Source organism: Ciona robusta, chromosome 8 (genome assembly GCF_009617815.1).
Source record: "Ciona robusta chromosome 8, ASM961781v2".
NCBI classification, from domain to species: Eukaryota; Metazoa; Chordata; class Ascidiacea; order Phlebobranchia; family Cionidae; genus Ciona; species Ciona robusta.
The window spans coordinates 2,678,359-2,700,667 of NC_143242.1; the positions used below are offsets into that span (position 1 = coordinate 2,678,359).

General features: G+C 34.0%; 2 protein-coding genes across 2 annotated transcripts; one reads left to right on the plus strand and one right to left on the minus strand.

Annotated features, from left to right (window-relative positions):
- Positions 1-1,080: 1,080 nt before the first annotated feature.
- LOC149732258 (beta-mannosidase-like) lies at positions 1,081-13,356 on the minus strand. Its single transcript, XM_089883582.1, has 19 exons — positions 13,175-13,356; positions 12,743-12,963; positions 12,050-12,250; positions 11,559-11,725; positions 10,892-11,019; positions 10,447-10,631; positions 9,703-9,809; positions 9,150-9,302; positions 8,638-8,827; positions 7,683-7,836; positions 6,325-6,514; positions 5,724-5,943; positions 4,730-4,874; positions 4,202-4,482; positions 3,804-3,914; positions 3,311-3,410; positions 2,592-2,735; positions 2,126-2,276; positions 1,081-1,666 (listed from the first exon to the last, which is right to left on the minus strand). The coding sequence occupies exons 2-19, from the start codon at positions 12,947-12,949 to the stop codon at positions 1,438-1,440; spliced, it is 3,063 nt and encodes a 1,020-aa protein (XP_089739708.1). The 5' UTR covers positions 12,950-12,963; positions 13,175-13,356; the 3' UTR covers positions 1,081-1,437.
- A 49-nt stretch (positions 13,357-13,405) lies between these two features.
- LOC149732259 (uncharacterized) lies at positions 13,406-22,152 on the plus strand. The gene is made up of 19 exons (XM_089883579.1): positions 13,406-13,539; positions 13,651-13,802; positions 14,050-14,156; positions 14,382-14,446; positions 14,769-14,970; positions 15,147-15,232; positions 15,564-15,693; positions 16,199-16,336; positions 16,636-16,709; positions 16,976-17,081; positions 17,504-17,553; positions 17,656-17,809; positions 17,874-18,562; positions 18,817-18,994; positions 19,519-20,274; positions 20,523-20,637; positions 20,790-20,891; positions 21,207-21,270; positions 21,956-22,152. The coding sequence occupies exons 2-19, from the start codon at positions 13,687-13,689 to the stop codon at positions 22,031-22,033; spliced, it is 3,210 nt and encodes a 1,069-aa protein (XP_089739705.1). The 5' UTR covers positions 13,406-13,539; positions 13,651-13,686; the 3' UTR covers positions 22,034-22,152.
- The last annotated feature ends 157 nt before the right edge of the window (positions 22,153-22,309 follow it).

Here is a 22,309-nt window from a genome sequence, read left to right on the forward strand (position 1 = left end):
CGCTATCTTACAGCACCTTACTGGAATAAACATGGCGAATATATTTGCTTAATATAGTAGGGTGGGAGAAGACGAGACACTTTTAGTAGATCATATCCAACTATCCTAATTGTGTTTTAAACAATTAACAACGGTCTATGGGAGTCGTGGAAATACGGTTTTATTATTCTTTGAATGTTCTTTGTTCACTACCAAATGGGACGAGGAAATAGAATGACAAAGCGTCCCATCTCCCCCCAATAAACTATGGTACAGCTCGTTTTTATGTTTTCCAGTTTTACTTTATTCTGACTCTGTTCTTTTGTCTAAAACTTCAAACCGAGACTGTAAGGCATAATTTGTAAACGCTGTGTTTATCGCGAATATGCTCACAAATGAATGCTTATTGGCCCAAACCCTGTTTAATTTAAGCGCTACGAGCACACTCTTATTACCTAAGATCCCCTGGGAATAAATGCCGTTGCCTTAAAGAAAATATAGTAGGATGGGGGAAGATGGGACACCTTTGTATTCTATTTTCTCGTACATTTTGGTAGTAAACAAAGAACATTCAAAGAATTATAAAACCTTGTCCTCACGACTTCCATAGACCGTTGTTAGTGGTTTAAAACACGATCAGGATATTTATATAATTTGTGCTAAAGGTGTCCCATCTTCCCCCACCACACTATACTACATTTTCCACGAAAAAAAGTGGCTCGCGTGCTAATTCGAATTAATGGCGAACTTGATTTTTAAAGCGTTTCGTGTTAACTAAGTCCATAATAATAATTAATAAATTCAATTTTCAAAAATAACAAGGATTGTTAACTGTCCCATCATATACCCTGTTAGCGAATCGTCAAATAACTTCTCTTCTGTTTTAACATATTTTTTTGGAATGTTGCCAATTGATAAAGTTATGACAATATTATTACTCATAAACCGCCATATGTTTTTATTTTTAAATATTGCATGGGCTATAAAAGCTATACATCGTTTAATGTTATAGTTTGTTATAAACCTCATGATCTTCCTATAACATGTGCTTACCTGAACACGTTCCTTTTTCTATTGTAATTTCCATTTGCTCTTTACAGCTATACTATAATTGTATTTATTCGTATAACATACTATTCTAGGAGTTAATGGCACTTCATTAAGTTATCTAAAGTCGACACAACTGAGACAATTTATGCTTTCAAACATAATTATTACAATCTTAATTTTAACTACACAATCAAGAGAAAATTGATTTCGAACAAAAAAATTACTAATAGAGTAACACTGTTGCTTTTCACCTGGAGTTAATGCATATATTGGCAATGAAGTACAAGAAATTACAAAAAAATGCAACAGTGCAGCATGACACCTTGTAAAGTGCATTCAAGTTATGACAAATGAAACTTACTGCAAAAATCACCACATAACAGAATAGGTCAGTGAACAAAAAGGTTGCTATATAACATAAAAGCGAATCTCCGTTTTCTTGGCCTGATGACCGTACCCCCGTTTTGACTGAATAAGAAAAGCCATAGCTTCATTATCAACTTGGAGTGACTCCGACCCCGCTGACGAAAAAGAACTTGTACTTGAATTACTGGTTTTATCAAGAGAATCTTTCTTGTTGTTGTTGTTGGTGCTTGATCGGCGCTTAATAGGCCGATGTTTATTCGGAGTGTTTAAACTGGGTATAAAATAAACATTAGATATATTTTAGGCATTATAATATTAGCAAGCATTTTGTTAAACTTTGTGATCTAGACATAACAAGAACATTTTACAATGGAACTGTTTTGTGGGTGCATTCTTACATCAAAGTTTAAAACATTGTTGAAATATAAAATATTTTAAAATTGAAATGTATTGTGGTTTGAACAGTCCTTATAACAGGGTTTTTTGTTTTATACACGTTGCGCCAGCTAACATGTTACCACATGCGTAACTTTGCTGATTTGTTTTCTTGACAAATTAGACGACCAAATTATTGACCACTTGAGTTAAGCATCGCCATTAATTGTTTCACTCATAGACAAATACACCCAAAACGGTGGCGGTGACAAGTCTTGAACCCATAACCTAGGAGGTGGCTAAGCCATTGTGAAGCAGACAAGCTAACCATTGTGCGACAGTGTACGGCACTTACCGCATAACAAGACAGGTGACTTGGACAGCAGCCAGCACAATAAAGAGCATGCCTACCACTCCAAATGTAAGTTTAGCAGTGTCATTATCAAGCCAAGACCACTTCTCGTACACCACCACTACTATATCTTTACTGTTTTTTTCCAGAGGAACTGTTAAAAAAACATCATTATGCTTTTTTGAAAAACTGGTAATCTTTTAAAAGATCTTTTAAAAAATGGGTATTTTTGTGTTTATGACAGCACTAAAGTACAAAAGGCTGATCAAATGCATAAGTGAAAGAAAAATATGTATTTTTGTGTTTATTTATACGCATTTTTGTGTAAAAAATACATATTCTTGTGTTTATGACAGCACTAAAGTACAAAAGACTTAACAAATTGAAAATTCCTAAGTGAAAGAAAAACACTCTCAAACCTTTGACAAGTTATAACCATCGCTAAATATAATTCTACTGTTCCACAAACCTTTGTCAACTTGGTGCATATCATTATATGAAGTAATGATAATTACAGACTTAAGTTTTTCTGCTGTTATTCCAGATTCCCAGGCATAAAATGTAATGTTAAAACTAGACTTGTACATTACTATAGCATTTTCAGAGAAGCGTCCTGAAAAAAATTGGATTTAGAATTTATGATTATAAAAATAATATTATTAAGATCCTGTGCTGTTGTAATAGTCTACTATCTTTCACTCTAGCAGAGGTAATAAATTTACCAAAAAAACAGTAGGTGTAAAACAAACATACATCTTTTTTATAATATAATGGTGCCAGAGCACACTTGGTTAGCGCGCCTGCCTGTAACCCAGAGGTAGTGGATTTAAGGCTCTTCGCTGCTACCATTGTGGGCGTATGTGTCCTTGGGCAATACAATTAACAACAACTACTCCAACCCAGTGGTTACTAACGGGTTTTCTCCAACCCAGTGGTTACTAACGGCAAATTATCAGCCACTTGTAAAAAATCCCCCCAAAATAATTACCCACAAAGTAACATAACTCCTAGCACGAGATGTATAAACACCCGTGTTATAATGACTGTCGTTTTCTGATTTCCGGCCACGCAAAGATAAAGTTACTTTTATTCAATATATAGTTGTAATTTAATGGTACTGTCTTATTAAGCCTGTTATACCAGAAGTTACATTTCTATTTATAGAAATGGTAGAATGCAGAAGAATACCTTTAATACCAGGTGTTTCCAACCACACAAATAGAACGGGTACATCAGATGTTAGGTTAACAGTGAAAATATCTTGTGCTGTCATTACAACAGATTGCACCTATATTAGTATAAAAGATGGTATAAAACACCAAAGTAACACGTTTATCAAAAAATCCTAGTATATTCAAACAACTGTATCACCCAAAACAAGTGCTAGTGGACAATTATTGTACATAGCCTTATTTCCTTACATTAGCATTGCAGCCATTAACATCACACTTTATCACTATTACTATTTAATGCCACTGGTATATTGCGCAACGATGTTGCAATCACTTTCAGTACTTTACAGTTGTCTTGTAAAGTGTTTTGTATATGTTTCCTTCATCTAACATACCTTAGCAGTGACTCTAGTCATCCCTTAGTTTAGTATAATAAATAAACTTTACACTGAACTTGAAATAAGTTTACGCTTTTTCCTCTAGACAGCAGTTCTACACATTCCAATTACCTTTATATTTGCCTTTGATAATCCATCAATGTTTTTAAATGGGACGGGGAAAAAGTGGGTCACCGGTACTTCTGGAGAGTTTAGTAGACTCACAGAAATGTAGCAGAGTTCCTGGAAAAAAACTACTATTTATGCAGTTTTAAACTCATCACTGTCTTGATATGCTTATTTTAGTATAGGAATGTTCAAAAGAATTAAAACAGAAGAAAATATGCGTTTGAGGAAGGTGTATCAGGAGATGTTTGTTATAATCTGTAAAAATCAGAAAATTAATAAAATGCTATTTGGTCAATGTAAAGAGTTTAAAACCAAAGAGATTAAAGTATGGTTTTAAATGTATTTAATTATGAAAGGTATTATAATCACATAATTTACAAGTTATCTCAAAATCCACAAACTTTGTATGGGCAGTTTCCATAGTGCAGGAGTGTTCCAACACTTTCCTGAAACAGGTTTAAAGCGGTATGAGCCGGTATGGTAACTTGCTGTGAGAAAGTGCCAACAGAAGAAAAAGTTGACCAGGTTCGAATCGTGACCACTACAGTGTCAGGAATGTTATTGGAAACATCAGACATGGCATACACCTCCATTACTGTATCATCATTATATGCACTTAGTGCAACAGGGGCAAAAAAATCCTTTGCAAAATAATGAAGTGCTTTCCATTTGCCTCCGTATTCTGTTTGAAGGTTATTTAAAAAAATTAAAGTCAGATAAAATAGAAGTGCCTGAAAAACAAAGTCGTTATAACACGAGTGTTCTGTTTCAACCCTTTAGGGACCACTGGGCTGAAACAATCGCAATTGGGTGACTTGCCCAAGGACAAATATGCCCACTATAGTAGCAGCAACGAGCCTTGAATCCATACCTTCAGGTTAAAACACGATAACCACTGTGTAACGGCACCAAAATTTTAACACACTTGCCTGTTGATGACCATGTAGGTGCCTCCCAAATATCATTGAGTTGCCAGTACAATGCACCCATAGTATGCCCTGTCCCATTCACCAATTCATTTCTACTTCTTCTGTAGAATTCGGTCTGTGCCTTGTAACATAGACCTTGCATAATCTGGAAAGAATGAATGAATGAATGAATGAATGAATGAATGAATGAATGAAATTTATTTCGTCTCTTCGGTCACGATAACGAAGAACAAGAGAGTTGATAAAAAGCGAAAAGACGGGTAGTAACGGTAAAACAACAGTTGTTAAAACACGCTTGTTGATAAAAAAGAAAGAAATAATGTTTTGGATAAAAGGCGTGACCGTTACACCCTACAGACGATACAGTTTCAAAATTAAATAAATAACATTTAATTAAACATATTAAAGTTCTAATTGGAAGAAAAGTGTGCGTAAGGGCACAACCCGTACAATGGGGGGAGTCGGCCTTAAAGAAGAGAAATGGGTGAATTTTATGCTGTTACGAGAAAAATATATTTTGACCATTTTAATCTTTTTAAAAAATTAAAAAATATTTCTGTTTTTTTAAAAAATATTTCTGAAAGATTGCCACAAATAAAATTAGTAGTCACTTAATACAAACCATTGAAAACACTGCTTTTTAGCAAACTGGGCTTTATTTTAAGTTAGCAAACTACAGTTTATAAGTTAATGAAAGTAACAACACTTTTTAAAAAAAACATTTAAAATACTTAAAATAAAATAATTATTTAAAAAATAGCCATAAGCTCGGATAAAGGTGGCTGCACACAGTATCCGGCGTGCGAAGTCAAATGCAAAGCCGTGTCCAATTCAGCATGTGGCAGCGAAATCCGGACAAAACGGACAAATTCGAGATACTGTGTACAGCCACCTTTGATATAAAATTGTTGTCACTGTATTGGAAGATACCAGTAAAAACAAAGAAAAGTAATGAAATATCATAGTAAAATGAATTCTGAATCAAATTTCAAACCTGAGTTAAGTATATTGTGTTGATAAAATCCAGAGTGGTATTTGCTGAGTCAGGAATCTGAAAATGCATCATAATCTGACTCAGCATTTGTTTGTTACCATCGCCATGGTGATTTCTGTGTTCTGACCAATCAGATGTTATGGTCCAGTCATTGGGCTCAGAAACTCGTTGAACTGCCTCAAATGAAGGCCAGGACTGAAAACCATACTCAGATGCGAATCTTTTGAAAAAAAATGAGTTTGGTTAAAATTGACATTATTACAGGATTTAAATAAAAATTAAATTTTAAAAACCCTGGTCACAGTAACTTCGTAAAATTTTTATGAAAACCTAAAAAATTGTTTTAAATAGCCTAAACTTAATAATGAAAAACTTGCTTTATAACCTAGAAAAGTAGTAATTAACAGAAAAACAGTTCTTTATGCATAATACCTCAAAAATAACACTCTAAAATATGATTTTGGTATAAATTAAAAATATACCTTTCTAAAATTCAAAGCTTTAGGATTTCAATACTGCCAAAGAATGGCCATCAAACCAAAATATATCAACCATAGTCCATACTACAAATACAATATACAGTATAGCAAACCTTACACACCTGGTTTTTGGAAACTTTGTCCAATCCAAACAATCATCATTGTAATTGTAATAATGAACATCTCCATAATGGACACTGTACGGATCCTTTGCCACATAACCTTCCTCTGTGCTTTCTTTACCATTAGTGGGACTTGAAGTTAGAAAAGGACGGGTCGGGTCCAGTTTATTCACAATGGGTTGAATAGTGTCTGTGGGGATTAAAAGCTTGTTACTCTGTATAAAACAATGCAAGTTTGGGGTTTAATTGGTAGTTTCGAGAATCTAACCCTGATCTGATGCTCATAGAGTTGAACAGTTATTGTTAAGTGAAATACAGTAGGGATTTAGTATAGAATAGAATCCCTTTGAAGAAGATGTTTCTGTTTGAATAAGAAACTGACGATGCGATTTAGGCGAAATATGTTTCGCTAATACAACTATTGGTTGGACTTTTGTTTGCTATGTTTTCATAGCAACAGAGTCCAGATTCATGGGGGTTTAAAGCTCTTTTTCTTTATTAAGTATAGTAGGATGGAGAAAAATGGGATACATTTTGCAAAACAAAATTGTTATTTAACTCTTTAAAAGTTTGTTGCCATAGCGCCATGGTTTAGGCACCTGCCACGAGACTTAATCCAAAATCTGCCACAAGATTTAATCCAAGACTGCCACGAGACTTAGTTCATGACTCGAGGTGGATGAAGTTGGCTGGACCGTGTCGCGGATAGAGTTGGGGACTGTGTTGTTGATGGTGTCTGAGATGGAGCAGCACCGGTCGCATGAACGACTTAAATGAACTTCCCAGGTGTTGGGGTAATCGGCCAAATCTGGTCTAAATCCCAGGTCCTTGACAAGGACCTCACCCACAAAGATATAATAGAACTTACATAGAGAAAAGAATATAATAGAGAAAAACGATAGCAAAGGTCATGTTATTTAAAGAACGAAGAGAAGGGAATCAACACCATAACAACAATAGTTAAAACACGAGGTGGATAAAAAGCGAGAGAAGGCGTTTCAATTAAAAAGTGTGGCTGTTGCACCCAACATATGGTAAACTACAGTTGGCTGGTTTTTAGGACTTTTGAGTGTTAGAAAGTCTTACGTTACTTATTTTTTCTTAGTACTGTTAAAATTTCAACCACTACATAAACAATTTAGAAATATGACTGAGTAACAGGTTCTTTTGGCCTAAATCTTTAAAAGCTTAAATATAATATATAAATCAACTACTAAAAGACATTTGGTGGGACAAGGCACTTCAGTTAGCTTTTAGTTGCTCATAAATCAATACGATGCAATGTTAACAGATTACACCAAGTTTTTTCATAACAAGTCCAAAATATTTTTTTTATATATATATGTAATTTTTCTTACCTGCATATAGTGCCACGTAATCCTTCTTGTACCTATCAAAGTTATCTGATGTGTTGTACCAGTTGGTTGATAATGCAGCTTCATTTTCATTGTTACCTGCCCATATAACTATAGAGGGATGGTGTTTCAACCTATTGACTTGGGTAAGAACTTCCTGAAAAAAGATAAATAAAAATAAATTAAAGTTTAGACTGAGTGACTAAAAGTGAAAAAAAAATGTTTTTCTGTTAAAAAATATTTTAATTTACATTTTTTTGTCACATTTACAAACATTAAGCAAAGAAACGTAGAAGAAAAAGTAATAGGTAGTGTGTGGGGTAGTTTGCCTTGTAGTTTAAAATTAATGTCTGCCTGCAGCGTTGTGTTTTTTGTTTGTTTGCGTAAGGTAAGTAGCAAACGTTAATTAATAGTAGAGTTTTGTTTGTGCGACTTCACTGTACAAACAGATACATATTACGGATGAGAATTTGAACCTACAGTGCGCAAAATTTAATATGGTTCAGGTCTGGCACACACACCAAAAAACTTAAAATTAAAAAATTTAGGACACACATTAACTGATATAGAAGCAAGTCTACTACTTAGAACTACTGAGCAAATTGTAAGAATATCGAAATGTAGGAAAAGGTATTTGTTAGAATGTTTAAACTTTATTGTCTTTTTTATTTTACTAAAGTTTGGGACAGAAATTTTTAAATTGCTTTACAACCTATTCAAGCATGGGGTCAAGTAAGGGTCAATCATGCGCACCACAATTACTATCAAATAATTTGTACACAACAAGTTAAATATGTAAAATATTCAAACTCAAAAACATTTCACTTATACATAAAGTAATCAAACATAAAAAAAGTAGTACGCAGAAATTAACACCAATAATGTTATAAAAACAAGTTCAAAACATTTTAGTGAAAAATTTTAGTCAAAAAATGTCTTTATATGTGTTATTGATTACCTGTGTAACATTAGATAGGAATTCATGTGAAGCTGGGTACATGGCACAAGCAAACATGAAGTCCTGCCACAGCATTATTCCATATTGGTCAGCTATGTCATACAGCCTATCATCTTCATACACCCCTCCACCCCACACTCTGAGCATATTCATGTGGGCATCACGTGCGGAGCCGAGCACGTTTTCATATCTGCATGGAAATGTGTGGTAGCATTTTACAAATAACTACGCTGTATATGCCTTATGACATGTGTTAAATAAATAGAGTTAAAATCTTAAACACAAAGATTTGAACGTTTTAGTTGTTAAATAATTGGAAAAATAAACAATCTTTTTTTTTATTTAATTCTGTTTTAAAAAAATTGTATTACGATTACAAAACATGGCAAATCAAAAATCGTTTTGCCCTTTGCAATGAGAATAAATGTGTAAAAAAGCATTTATTTCATAAATGTTCGGTGGGACTCTATATAGAGACAGAGACTAACATAGTATTTATCATTTTAATTTACCTTTCAGTAGTTATTCTGTTTTTGAATGCATCTGCTGGAATCCAATTTGCCCCTTTTGCAAACACGGGCATATCGTTGATACGGAAATAAAAACTTAAACCACTGTCGTTAGAAATCTTTTCTTGAACCAGTTCTACTTTTCGGAAGCCAAATCTGTAAGTGAAAAATTAAAAAAACCCTTACCAGGCATTAGTAGAAGGAATCAGCATGCTATTCTAATAATAAATAATAATTGTATATTTGTATCGCTCAGAATGGAAAAGAAACCATTGCCATCTGTTTACCGGTTTATAGGGGGTTCTCTGCCGGTTCTCTGTTTGTTGCTAACATTTCCTCGTATATTTATATGATTGCCAATGAATTATTTGTTTGTTCGTCAACATTTTACGTCAAAATTTAGTTGTGACAGGTAGCTTGTTTTTGGTTGGTTGTCGTCTAGCATTCTATTCTAACAATAAATGACCAAAAATTGTAGTTTTAACATAATTACGCAAACATATTTTCCAATTTTTCACTTTTTAATATAAATATTGAATATTTTTAACAAGCATACCTGAAGTGTTTGTAAGTCATATCATGGCCAGATGAATTATGGTAAACAGAGATGTTATACAGAGTTTGCAATCCATACCCATTAGGCCACCACCTTTTGAAACCAACCTGAGATTTAACGTAATATATACAAAGTAATTATCGAATAGCTGTATGTGTATGTAGTGGTGCAGGCAGGTCAAAAATTTTTGATAGACTTTAAAAAAATTGTAACATACATAATATAGCAGCTTGGGGTAAAAAGGGACAATTTTTCATTCTGTTTTCCCATCCAATTTAGTACTAAACAAAAAACTTTCAAAAAGTTATAAAACTGTATTCTGACAACTCCCATATACCGTTGTTTATATTTTGAACCACGATCGGGAATTATATTTGGATATTATGTGCAGAAGGTGTCCCGTCTTCCCCCACCCAACTATATTCTATTTCATTCACTATAGTACGATATGCTGCTAAAAATAAAATACAGTTTTGTATTCTGAAGGAACATGCACACGCCACATACAGAATAATATTTGTGTTTGTTTTGTACAATTGAAAAATGCTTACAAAGCAATCAATACCAGTACTACTGTGTAATCAAATGCACAGCAACTAGCACATAAGTGAAATACCAAGCGGCAATGTTAAAACCACTATAGTTAAAATAGCCATATGCCTATGATATGGGTAGGCTGAAATTATTGCAAGAAATTGTACTACTTTTTGTAAAGATAGTAAAATAACATGAAACAAGACTTACATTCTTCATGTCAATTAAAATACTGACAGTAGGTGAACTATCTTGTGCAACAGGAATTGAAAAATTTACAAAATTTTTCCAGATGTTTAACTCCTTAATCTCCACAGTAAAATTTCCAGTGAGATTCATATTTGGTGAAACTTTTGCCGTTTGCAGTTTCAGATCAAAGAGAAGTTTACTTGTCCCTGATAAGTGATAATATATATATATATATATATACATTCAGATTTAGTGACCCAGCTAGAACAAGATGAGTAAATTTACATAAATTGATTAACTTATTTTACATAAATCTTGACTGATTTATTTTAAATAAATGTAAAATAAATCAACCAATTTACATAAAAAGTTCAGGATTTTTTTTTTTCGACTCCACTCGGATGCGCCAATACTTTACACTTGAAAAAAGTTACACAAAAACAGTAAAATGAAATAGACGCCTCACCCCAGTCGTAAACAGCAGATGCAGCAGTCAATACTGAAGTGTTAAATGCGGAAATGTAGATTGGTTTCCATATTCCTTGAGTTGCAAACCCTGGACCCCAATCCCAGCTGAATGAACATTGCTCTTTCCTATATAACAGAATGTGGTACATTATGGGTTAATATGAATAAATTGTGGCTTAATAAGTTACAATACAACTGTGGGTTCAAGGCTCGGTACAGCTACTCTTGTGTGGATACATGTGTCTTTGGGCAAGACACTTTCCCGAATTCCTCCAGACCTGTGGTTACTACTACTAATAGGGGGTTTGTTGTATAGTAGGGTGGGGGAAGATGGAACACTTTGTCAGACGAGACGTTTTTTTAATTTTCGTTTTACGGACCCCCATTTAATGATAATCAGGAAAATAAGGTTACAGAATTATTCGACAGTATTATCACGACTTTATAAAATGCCCGTCAAAGCTGATTACTGTTTTTAAATATTAAAAAAATGTGTAAAATAGAAACAGTATACTTTCAACAGGTAAAAAAATGCGAAATAGTAAGGTGAAAGTATTGCCTACACATTACCAAACAGCCTGTCAATTTACGAAGCTATTTGTTATGCATAACATAATACATACTTTTTTACAAGCAAGTGGGCATATTCCTTTATAATTTCTCACCTAATAACATTAACATGACAGAAACCATGTTGCACATCAGGTGGGCAAACTGGTGGTATGGGGTAGGGTTGTTTGGCGTAACATTGTTTAGATGTTGTTACTGCTGATGTAAATCCAACCACCAACATATTGAAGTTCTTTTGCAAGATACCAGTAATATTGAACCGCTGGAAAATGAACAGGATGTTTAAAATCATAGTTGTGGAAAGAGATAATACATATGTGTTGTTTTAGTGGAACATTTCACAAAGGGAAATTGCTTTGCCTAATCAAACATAAATAAAACAGTCTATCAAGCAGTGACAGTTTTCCAGGAAGGCCCAATGGACAGTTTCTTCCAAAAAGTGATCAGTTTGCAACCCTTTTATTTATTTATTTATTTATTTATTATTAATATGCAAAAGTTGTATGCAAAATGCAATGCAGGTGCTAAAAAGTAAACAATCACCACAAAGTAAAATACATGGCAACAAGTTAACACAAGTTCTTACATATGTGAGAAACATATTGCTTGTTCTGCCGAGAACTTTGCCATTCAATACAACATCTGCGAATGTATCTACGCCCTCCATTACAAGCCAATGTTCACGCTGGTTCAAAACATCAGCCTTTACTTGAAATGTTCTTGAATAAGTCCAGTTTGACTCTGCTATCCATTTTAACTTGTCGTCATTGAAACCATAATATGGGTTCTGTAACAATGGGTATTTATATTATGTTAGTTTGCTACCAGACATAATGTAAATATTTTTTATCTGCTCTTCTAGTATAAAAATAGAGTGTATTTACTATGTTTTACTGCTATGCAAGACATCATTAGGGAATGTGACACAACAACACACGTGAGGGAAAACATTGAAAAAAAGGTAAAAAAGGGCAAGAAAAAAGTTAAAGGGTGATATAAAAGAAAGATGGTGTGAAGCTCTCTGTTTTCATTTAGATATAAAGGGCTGGGCGGTTGTGCAATAAAAATGGATTACAGAAAAGGGCTGAAAGTATCGTAAAGTTAACTCAACTTAGGTACCAGTGTGCCTATACCACGTATGGCTAAGGTTATTTAATAATTCCTTTAAACATTTACACACAAAGTTTTGAAGTAATACGTCAATTCTGGCATCGCTGGTGTGTCACGCTAGAGGACCTCACCCAATTAGAATGAAATAAAAATTTGTTATGTCACTTACATCAGTGTGGCTTTTGCCTTTAAACCAATCTGTATGTACACACCCAGGCACTGTAGCATGGTCCAACTTTACAATAACATTTGATGGTGGTGTGGTCCCACTTGCCGTCCATGATGACCCCCCGAGATCCTGCACAATGCCTTCGCTGGTCGCACAATGGTCTTGGAGTAAGATCATCAGTCCAATGACCACAAAATTGCAAAACATCTTGATGTTATAACCTGAAAAAACGCTCAAGAGTTGAAATTTAAACTGATTTATAGGCATATACTGTTCTTATCATATATATGCCTAGGCTATCTATACCATACTATTTAAATGAGAAATCTTGCTCGTTTAAGTAATCGTGTTATTTAAAATGCTCCATTGGCTCACTACATTTGATGTAATCAATTTGTACAGTCGTGCAAACAATTGCAAAGTTTAGCATACCGTATGAGTCCAAACGAAGTCACGACCAAACACAGCATTCTCCAAGCGTCATGCAAGTTGTACCGTGCAAACAAACCATTACATCAACCGTAATTACAAAATCGTTCAAACTGTGATAGCTTGCCTTCTTTTAAATCAGTTTCATTATGTCCTCTTGTGACCGAAATTTGGAATAATATTTACCGGCAAATGTCGCAAATCATAAGCAGAGTCTTTAACATTATGCTATGTCTGTGTTGCAAGCGAAGCGTAACGGCGTTTGTTTTGAATTTCTTAAAACTGAATTTTAAATGGTGTATTAAATATTAAGATTTTTACGGGTTATTATAACTGCAAATACCGAAGCAATATTGTTTTTAAACAAAGTAAGTATTGACAACAAAACCAGTAACGAGAAGTTACGTAAAAACTGTAAAATTCTAAAAAACTTGGTGGCTTTTGTTTATGCAGTAATAGACGCTTCACGTTTGTTTCAGTGATACACTGCTCGCTTAAAAATTAGGTAAACAGAAATGATTGTTTCACAAAGAATTACAACATGTTCGCAAAAGACAAGCAAAGGTGCTGGTGGTAAATTTAAAACAAGCAACACTTCGAAACTTCCGTTAAACAAAAGTGGCATTCCAAGGTATAATTAATATAGTGTAATCTATATAATTAACACTATATAATTAATATAGTGTAACCAAATCTGTATCAAACAAAGTAGGTTTCTTGAATGTGGCTAAAAAATGTGTAAGGAAATCGTCTACAAATTTTAATGATAGCCAACGCGCACCTGTAAAATTACTTGCACACTAAAGATCTAGTCCGGAACTGCCTTATTTCGCAAACTAAGAAGTTTGTAATTTAATTAACGCTTCGTTCTATTACAGGCCATCACTTTCCAGCAGCCTCAAAAGATCCGGTTGTGGAAAAGTAACAAAATTAAAAACAATGGCTTCAAATGTGGCTGGAAAAAAGCGAACTGTGCATGAAAATCGTAAGCTTATAGTAAAAAGTTGTGATTCGATGGCTTTTCTTTGCATTACATAACCTACAAATATGCATTCACTAATTATATTCATTTCAATCATTATAACTGAGTTTATTAACTTTCGTGTTCAATTGCCATTGCCTTTTTACCTTTTCCATATTAGTGTGTCCGAAAGGCTGTTAATTTCTGTCTGTTTAATTTTGTTTGGTTTCAAAACATTTCCCAATTTAGGTGGAAAAGATGAAAAACTGTCCAGGTTCAGTTATGGTGTTGGTGGAAAAGTAAAAGAAGTAAAGGTAATTAGCAGTACTTTGTTAAGTGCAGCGTGTTTTTGCACTTGATTTCCCATATAAAGTAAGTTTGGGTAAGATGGTCAATGTTTTCATTCATATTTCTCACACAATTTGGTAGTAAAAAAAGATTATTCACAGAGTTATATAGTATACCTAAATCTTTATGTTTCTAAATGAGCGTTGTCGTTGTTAATTGTTAAAAACATGATTGGGAAATATTAAATATTCCGTGCTAACTGCTAACAGTATCCATCTTACCCCACAGAATCATATTAGATAGCCTTCGTACCCCTCATGATTTATTAAAAAAAACTTATTTTTCTAGGTTGTCACAAACTCAAAACCAGAAACACACAATTTCTTAAAACCTTCATCAAAGTTGACATTTCTTGAACCGAGAGTGCCCAAAAAAATGGCGAACAAACCCAACCCACGGTTGCCATTGGTTACGGTGAATAATTCATCTCCTGTCGTAAAAAAGGAACGCCCAAAATCGAAATTTGAGTTGGAGAAAGAGAACAATGCAGGTAAGCCGGCTAGTAGGTTTTTGATGTTAATAGTTTTATATTTTGTAGTTACCCAATAAGTTTGTAATAATTAATTAAACACAGACAAGCATTGTTATTTTGGATAATTTATATATATATTTTAAAGAAACTGAAAAATAATATTTATGCAAAAAATATTTTATATTTATTTTTAGACATTGACTTTCAACCTGACACTGATGCATTAAACAGCATACTTAATGATAATGGAATACCTACTAACTTCACACAGACCAGTGCGGTAAGTTGATTCTGTAACATTAAACCACTTTACCATTCAAGGTGTTTTTAGTAATTTCTGTTCAGGTATTTTTTTCTCAGATTAGGTGCAGGGGGTTTATCTGCAGAAAGTTGGTAATACAAAGTGCATTGCATTAAGCAATACATGTTCTTGTTGGTATTAAATGTGACTATGGTCCCTTACTGCTTTCATTAATTGATAAAAGCAACGCAAAGCGTTAAAATGCATTATTTACTGATTTACAAGTATTCTATTTTTACAATAAGTGCAGCATGCCAATCCTTACAACAGTCATACGAATAACAAATATATGTATATCCTCTATCCTCAGTCACGATCAAGTACAGCATTATTGTTACCTGATGGCCGACCATCATTATGTAGAAGGGTTCCTGTGCGTCAACCTAAACAACCTCGCCCTTCCTTCACTGGACCTGCCCGTGTATTATCCAACAAAAAAGGTGAAGTTTTACCTTAATATTGAAAGTTAGCAGTTATAAGTTTGTATGTATATATTTTAAAATTCAAACTCTTGAAAAAATATTGTACATAATCATAAAATTGTCGCTTTTATCTGATTTGTTACCAAAATCTGAGACAACATAAATAGCCGTCAAGCACAGGGAACTTTGTTGATTAATGTGGTGACTAGTGAATGCAATATATTTTAGCGTAACTTGTTTGCATACACAATAGACACTTAACAGCAAGGCTGTTATAGGCCAAAAATGGCCGCTTCTTTAAAAATTGAAACGCTATCTTTTTTTGTAAGTTTCTGGATCCATGGTACGACCTTGATTAGAATCATTTTCAACAACAAATGAAAATAAAAACAACAAAGTTTCAGAAACATCTTCAGTTTTTTGTAGTTGATGTTGATTTGTTGATTTTGTTGTCGATTAGAATCATTTTCATTGTTGAATCGGCTAATATAGCATGCCGTAACATTACTTCCCTTGGTAACAGGTACAAGCACACAATTCTCCAGTCAAACCAATACATATGGCCCATCATCATATGCAAGACATTCCTTGTATGATGTAGTACATGGTAGATACAGCAACCACCAGAATATTGATAACTCGAGGTTTTCTCTTCAACAAGGTTTGTATAACTGTAACAGAACTTGCCTAAAGCTGCGTTTGTGTTATAGGTTAAATATCCTCTTAAAATATTAGTTAATCCTGTAAATTGGACAAGAGTAAGTTGATATCTATGTATACCCTAGTGGTCTATCCTAGTGTCTGGTGAAGATACAGTACTTTGCCTATTTATCAAAAATATGTATAAGTGATAAAAAATCATATTTCTGGATTCTGTATATTGTTTACGTCTAAGATTGCACACTGAAACACAAATACACAATAATATGAAAATAATTTTTAAAATCATTTGCTTCGCAGGTAAACGGCAGAATTCTAATCTTTCCGCTGGCTTTTCAAGAAATGTTATTCCAACTATCAACACTCCAAACACTGTAAGTACTGTATGAAACTTTATGCCTAATTCTTTTGGGGGATAATTCTGCTTTGAAAAGAAATCTTACCCAGCTTTAAACTTAGTAATGTAAACTTTAAGGAAAAAATTTTGCTGGTACTTTTAGATCCTATTCGGGCATCTTTATCCATTTACAAATTTTTATTTTTTGTTGCTGTGATTCTTTAATTTGAATTTATAAAAATCTGGAAAATTAGCTTAATATGCCGGAATATTTATTAAATTAAACACTTATATTTGTAACAGCCCCAGAGAGTGTTTAAGAAAAGTGTGAGAGTATCTGCATCACCCGTTTTGAGAGTGGCATGCCCTGTTATATCTACTCCTCTGCCTAGAAGAAGACATATCAAAAGTAGGAGTTTAGTTTTGTTTATTTCCTTAAATTACTGTCAGTGTCGTATGCTTGAATAAAATATGTTTGAATTTTGTTGTTTAAACAATTTTTGGTTGATTGTTCTCCCTATCAGAAATTATTAGGTATAGTAGGGTAGGGCAAGATGGGACACCTAGCACATAATACCCAAATATCCTGATCGTGTTTTAAACAATTAACAACGATCTATGGAAGTCGTGAGGGAAACAGTTTTACAATTTTTTAAAAGTTGTTTGTTTACTGCAAAATGGGACGAGAAAATAAAAAGAAAAGGTATCCCATCTTTCCCCACTCTACTATATATTCATTTACGCAATTCAAAACTGTTTAATGTATTATTAACTAAACATTAAAACATATGCTATCAAAATATATATATATACAACTATTTCATTTTACAGATAAACAAAGAGCAGTTACATGGGCAGATGAGAAATCACCATGTGTGCAGGTATACTATAATTTTATTCCAATTTTATTAAACCAAAAAAAATTTTAACAATTTCGACAACTAAAAATCAAAAACTTTATAAAACAAACGTTTCATTTTTAGGGGAAGCTGGCTGTTCACTTGTTTGAGGATTCTCCTTCAGATAAAAAGATAAATAAGAGCAAAGTTTCGATCATAAAATCAGGAAAACATGACAAGCGTAACTCCCTTACCCCGCCAGTGATGAAAAAAGAGAAAAACTCTGTTTTGGATGAAGGTAATTAGTCTGAACTACACCAAAACAAAAGTGTTATAATTACTAGATTTGTGCATGATTTCAGATTGTGAGATTGAGATAGTAAGTCCTCCCACTTTAAATGCACAACCTCCTCAACTTAATTTGGAAACTCAAACTGAAGATTTAAAATCATTTAAAGAAATATCAAACAAACCAACTGAGGCAAGCAACAGCATTTCTCAATTTGTTAAACCTGCTGCAAAGAGTCAAATACCGCCACGAAAAGCACTCACAAAGCAAAAACTTGCCAGCCCAGATGGAAATACCTTCGTAAAATCTAACCCAGCTGCATTTATACCCAACCAAAAGAACGCGCCAAGTCAAAAATCTGAAAAAATAAATCAAAAACTTGCCAGTCCCACTGAAAGCATCTTTACAAAACCCAAACCTCCAGCAAGCTCACCCAACCAAGAGAACACGCTAGGTCAAAAACCAAGAAATACTCAAGAAAATAAGCCAACTGAGAGCACCCTACCCTTAAAGCCCCAACGAAGTCCTATTGAAAAGCAGGACGATGTAGTTTTAGTTGACACAGTGCTCTCACTTATGAACCAGCAGTTGCTCAAAGTAAAACGCAGGAGTGTACAAGCAGAACTCGCCAGCGCACTTAAACTTGTAACTAAGACCTTAAAACCGGACGCTCCCATTTACGCCAAGATTTTGGAGGTGGATGAAAGGGAACAATCGCCGATTGTAAACAAGATGCATGAGGTCACACCAACAAGCTCAAAAGTGAATATTTTTATTACATAGCCTAATTTTGTATGTTTTATAGGTTTTTAGGTAATTTAATATTTCATGTTATCTCGGCAATTCTCCGCACATCTTGTAGCAGTTTAAGACTCAGATAAGCTTACATTCAAAGTTGCATTCAACCAGTTATTTATTACAATGGTTTCCAAGCTTTTAATTTGTGTATCAGGTTTTAGTAATTTTTAATACAATAAATTACATCATGACATCAAAACACAAATTCTTCTTCACAGAATCCTCCGATGCCTAAAGATGTTCGAATCTCCCCGGAAGACGTGCAGAAGATCAGAGTCAGTTACGAAAAGACGAATCGAAGTCTTGATGAGATCGTCATGGAAACAGAAAGGATTAATAAAGAGTTGCAACAATTACAACTTGACAAAGAAAAACTGAATTTGTTTCGAAACCAAGGTATGTATGGTTTGGTGGGGAAAGACAAGACACCTTTAGCAATTTAGCATAATTAATATCTAAACATCCTAATTTTGTTAAACAATTAACAACATTCTATAGGAGTCTGGACTCTTGAAAATATGGTTTTATAATTCTGTGAATGTTCTTTGTTTACTATCAAATGGGGCAAGAAAATAGAATGAAAAGGTTTCCCATCTTCCCCATCTTTTAAAGCAGTGGTTTTTAACTTTTTCATCTCTTTCAAATTAACAACCATTTTATGCACCCCCTTTTAGAATTGCTTATATAGAGTAAACCTAACCACAAACCACCTCTGGTTAAGTAACCGTGTTTAATAACTGGAGAAATTAAGAAGTTTGACAATAGAAATTACAAACTAAACCAATCAAGGGTAGAAGTTGCGTATAAGTACTGTTGGTTGGGGTTTAGAAATTTTAGATTAAAATAGTCAGTTCTGAGTTCCCATTTCTGTGTAGTAATATGGAACCAATACAGTAATACATAATATGCATTATTTCCAGCCAAGCTTGGAAGCACATCAACTCAACCAAATCAAACACCTCCAGTACAATCTAACACGGATGCAAACACTGTAAAATCTAATCCATCAAGGACACCAGTATTTAAAGTCCCTGCACCGGCAAACCAGTACCCGAATTCAAAATCTCCAGTATTAGCTACGGTTACAAAGACAAAGCAAGTCACTCCCAAATCCAGTTCAGAGATTTTGAGCTCAAAAATGGAGTCTACACCTCAGAGTTTGGGCTCGTTAAGTCCGCAGTTGATCTTGGCACAGTGCGGACGACCTTTGTCGGAAAAATTTGAAGAAATCATGTCCCCTGTTGAAAGCTCAGTTCCCAAAGTGCATGGAACGCATCATAGTAGCCCATTGTTAAGTCACGCAAAAACGGACCAATCAGAGAGGAGTTCAGCAACATTTGAATCGGAAAATGTCAAATCTCCTTTTTCGGATTTATTCGAAAAATTTCGGTCAGAAAATTTGACATTGGATTCTGAAAAAGTTGCTATGAATACTAAAGATACATTTTCATTGGTATCGACACCAGGAGTACCACGTCATGAACTTGTTAGTGTTGACATACAGAAATCTTTACCAGTGTTGCCCAATCTGAATGAAAGTGACCAAACCTATAGCTGTTTAAATGTACCTGGCAACACTGAAGCCCAGACTCCAACAATAGAAGAATCTTTTAATTTTAAACCACAAGAAATTGAAAACAAGGAAAACCAATTTTCCAGTTTCAACTTTAGTAAAAGTAAGAAATTAAGACTTTATTATTAAAGCATTTAAAAAGACTACAGTTTTAGTGTACTTCCATAATTTTGGCTGGAGTAATTTTTTTGCCTAAAAATGTATGAGCACATTTATTAAAACTGATCATTTTATATAGACATGCTTAAAAAAAACTATTTTTAGCGTTCTTTTAAAAATTTTGGCTTAAGAATTTTTTCCGCAAAAAAATATGTGAACAATTTTTATAAAACTGAATTTTTTTATATCCAGACATGACCTCAGCGTCACCGAAACTTTACAACCCCATCCCAGTGATTCCATTCCAACCTCAAACACCCGTGGCTTTCCGTGCATTGAGGCAAACATACAGGCTCAATAGAACGAGGTGAACAAAGCAATATGTTATGGGATAGAACTTCAATTAAACCATTTTTTTAAATAAAAATTTCCAAAATGGCAATTAATTAAAATGTGTAGTGAAATCAATTGTTTTGCCCCATACGGATTTTAAATTTTCATTAAAAAAATTTTCTGCAGAGAGGGCGTGTTCCAGGAGAGTCCGAAAACGAAGATAAAGAACCAGTTTGCTCATGCTCTTCTAGACGAGGAGGTTTCTCTTTTCACTTGCAGAGTTGTAAGGTGAAAAAACAATTTGCAGTGGTGTGAATGGAACATATTTATCATGACGTGTCTTTTGTTTGGAAAAGTTGGTAGTAATAGGGGGTAAAAATGTCTTGCCCAATTACCAGCAACCACAATGGAAATAGCAATGTAGCATTGAACACAGACACAGTATTTTCTGCTTATAATGCCCGAACCACTGCTCACAACATTATACTAGGTTTTTCTTCATTTTTATTTTTTTTGTAACGCACTGGAAAAACAATGTGTGTTCTTTATGTTTTTATAGTGTACTTTTGCCTAGTTGTTTTCAAAACCATAACATTATTGCAGACCAACGCTTGGTACAAAACTTTCCGATCCTGTAGCGAGCTCATTGAATGTTGGAGATGGCCAGGTAAGATTGTTTTATTTTAAATGATTTAGTATTGTCAAAATATTGAAATTGGCATACCCATCTGTCATTTGGACCCACGTGTCATTATATAACACTGCTTGTAAAAGTAAGTTAGAAGGCCATATAATGCCAACTAAAAAAAATGAAAAAATCCAAAAAAATAATAATCACCCACAAAGTAACATACATGGTAATTCGTAAGCTGGCACGAGGTTGTTAAACCCATGTGATAACAACTGTCGTTTTCTGGCCACGCAAGGATAAAGTAAGTTACATTCATTCATTCATTTAACTTAGTAACATATGTGTACGGGAGCATCTAACCCTGACCGAGTTGTCAAGGGAAGATCTCCCAACCATTACCACTAAAGCCCTTGTCGCCTACCTTCAGAGAAGCGACAGGCTGGTTAAACTGGTGAGGTCCATGCAGTAGTGCCCCGGGTGTTGGGGTTATGAGCGAATTATGGCCTAAATCGTGGGACCCATGGCATAATACGCTACGGGACTGCACCCACATAGAATAGAACATACGATATGTGTATACATTTTAGCCGCCCATTTGGTATAATATGTAGTGTATTTCCAACGTTTCATCTTCCATCTGGCAAAGCTTTTATTACATTCATTCCTCATTATTAATGCTTGATAGCAGAAGTATTACCTATACAATATATTTATTTTCCAGCATTTTGTTCCAATTCAAATGACACCAAAGGCTGACAAGAAAAAGAATTCCGCGTTTTCAGCGTATAATTATTCGTAATGTTTAGTGTTTTTCCATTTTACTGCTGGTGTCAATTTATCTCGAATATGTATTTTGTAAATTAGCGGGATTTGTATTTTACTATCACGTGTGATAATACAAGCTTTTATTTCATTGAGTATTACCTGAATGTGTATAGTGTATTATAAAAGGTTTACATTAAAAGTTGGTTTGAATTTTTCAGGTATAAAATCTAAAGCTAGGTATTTAAAGTATTTGGCATGTGAGGTAGAGAAATAAAAGTCAGTTAGACTGATAAGATTTACATCGAACTTA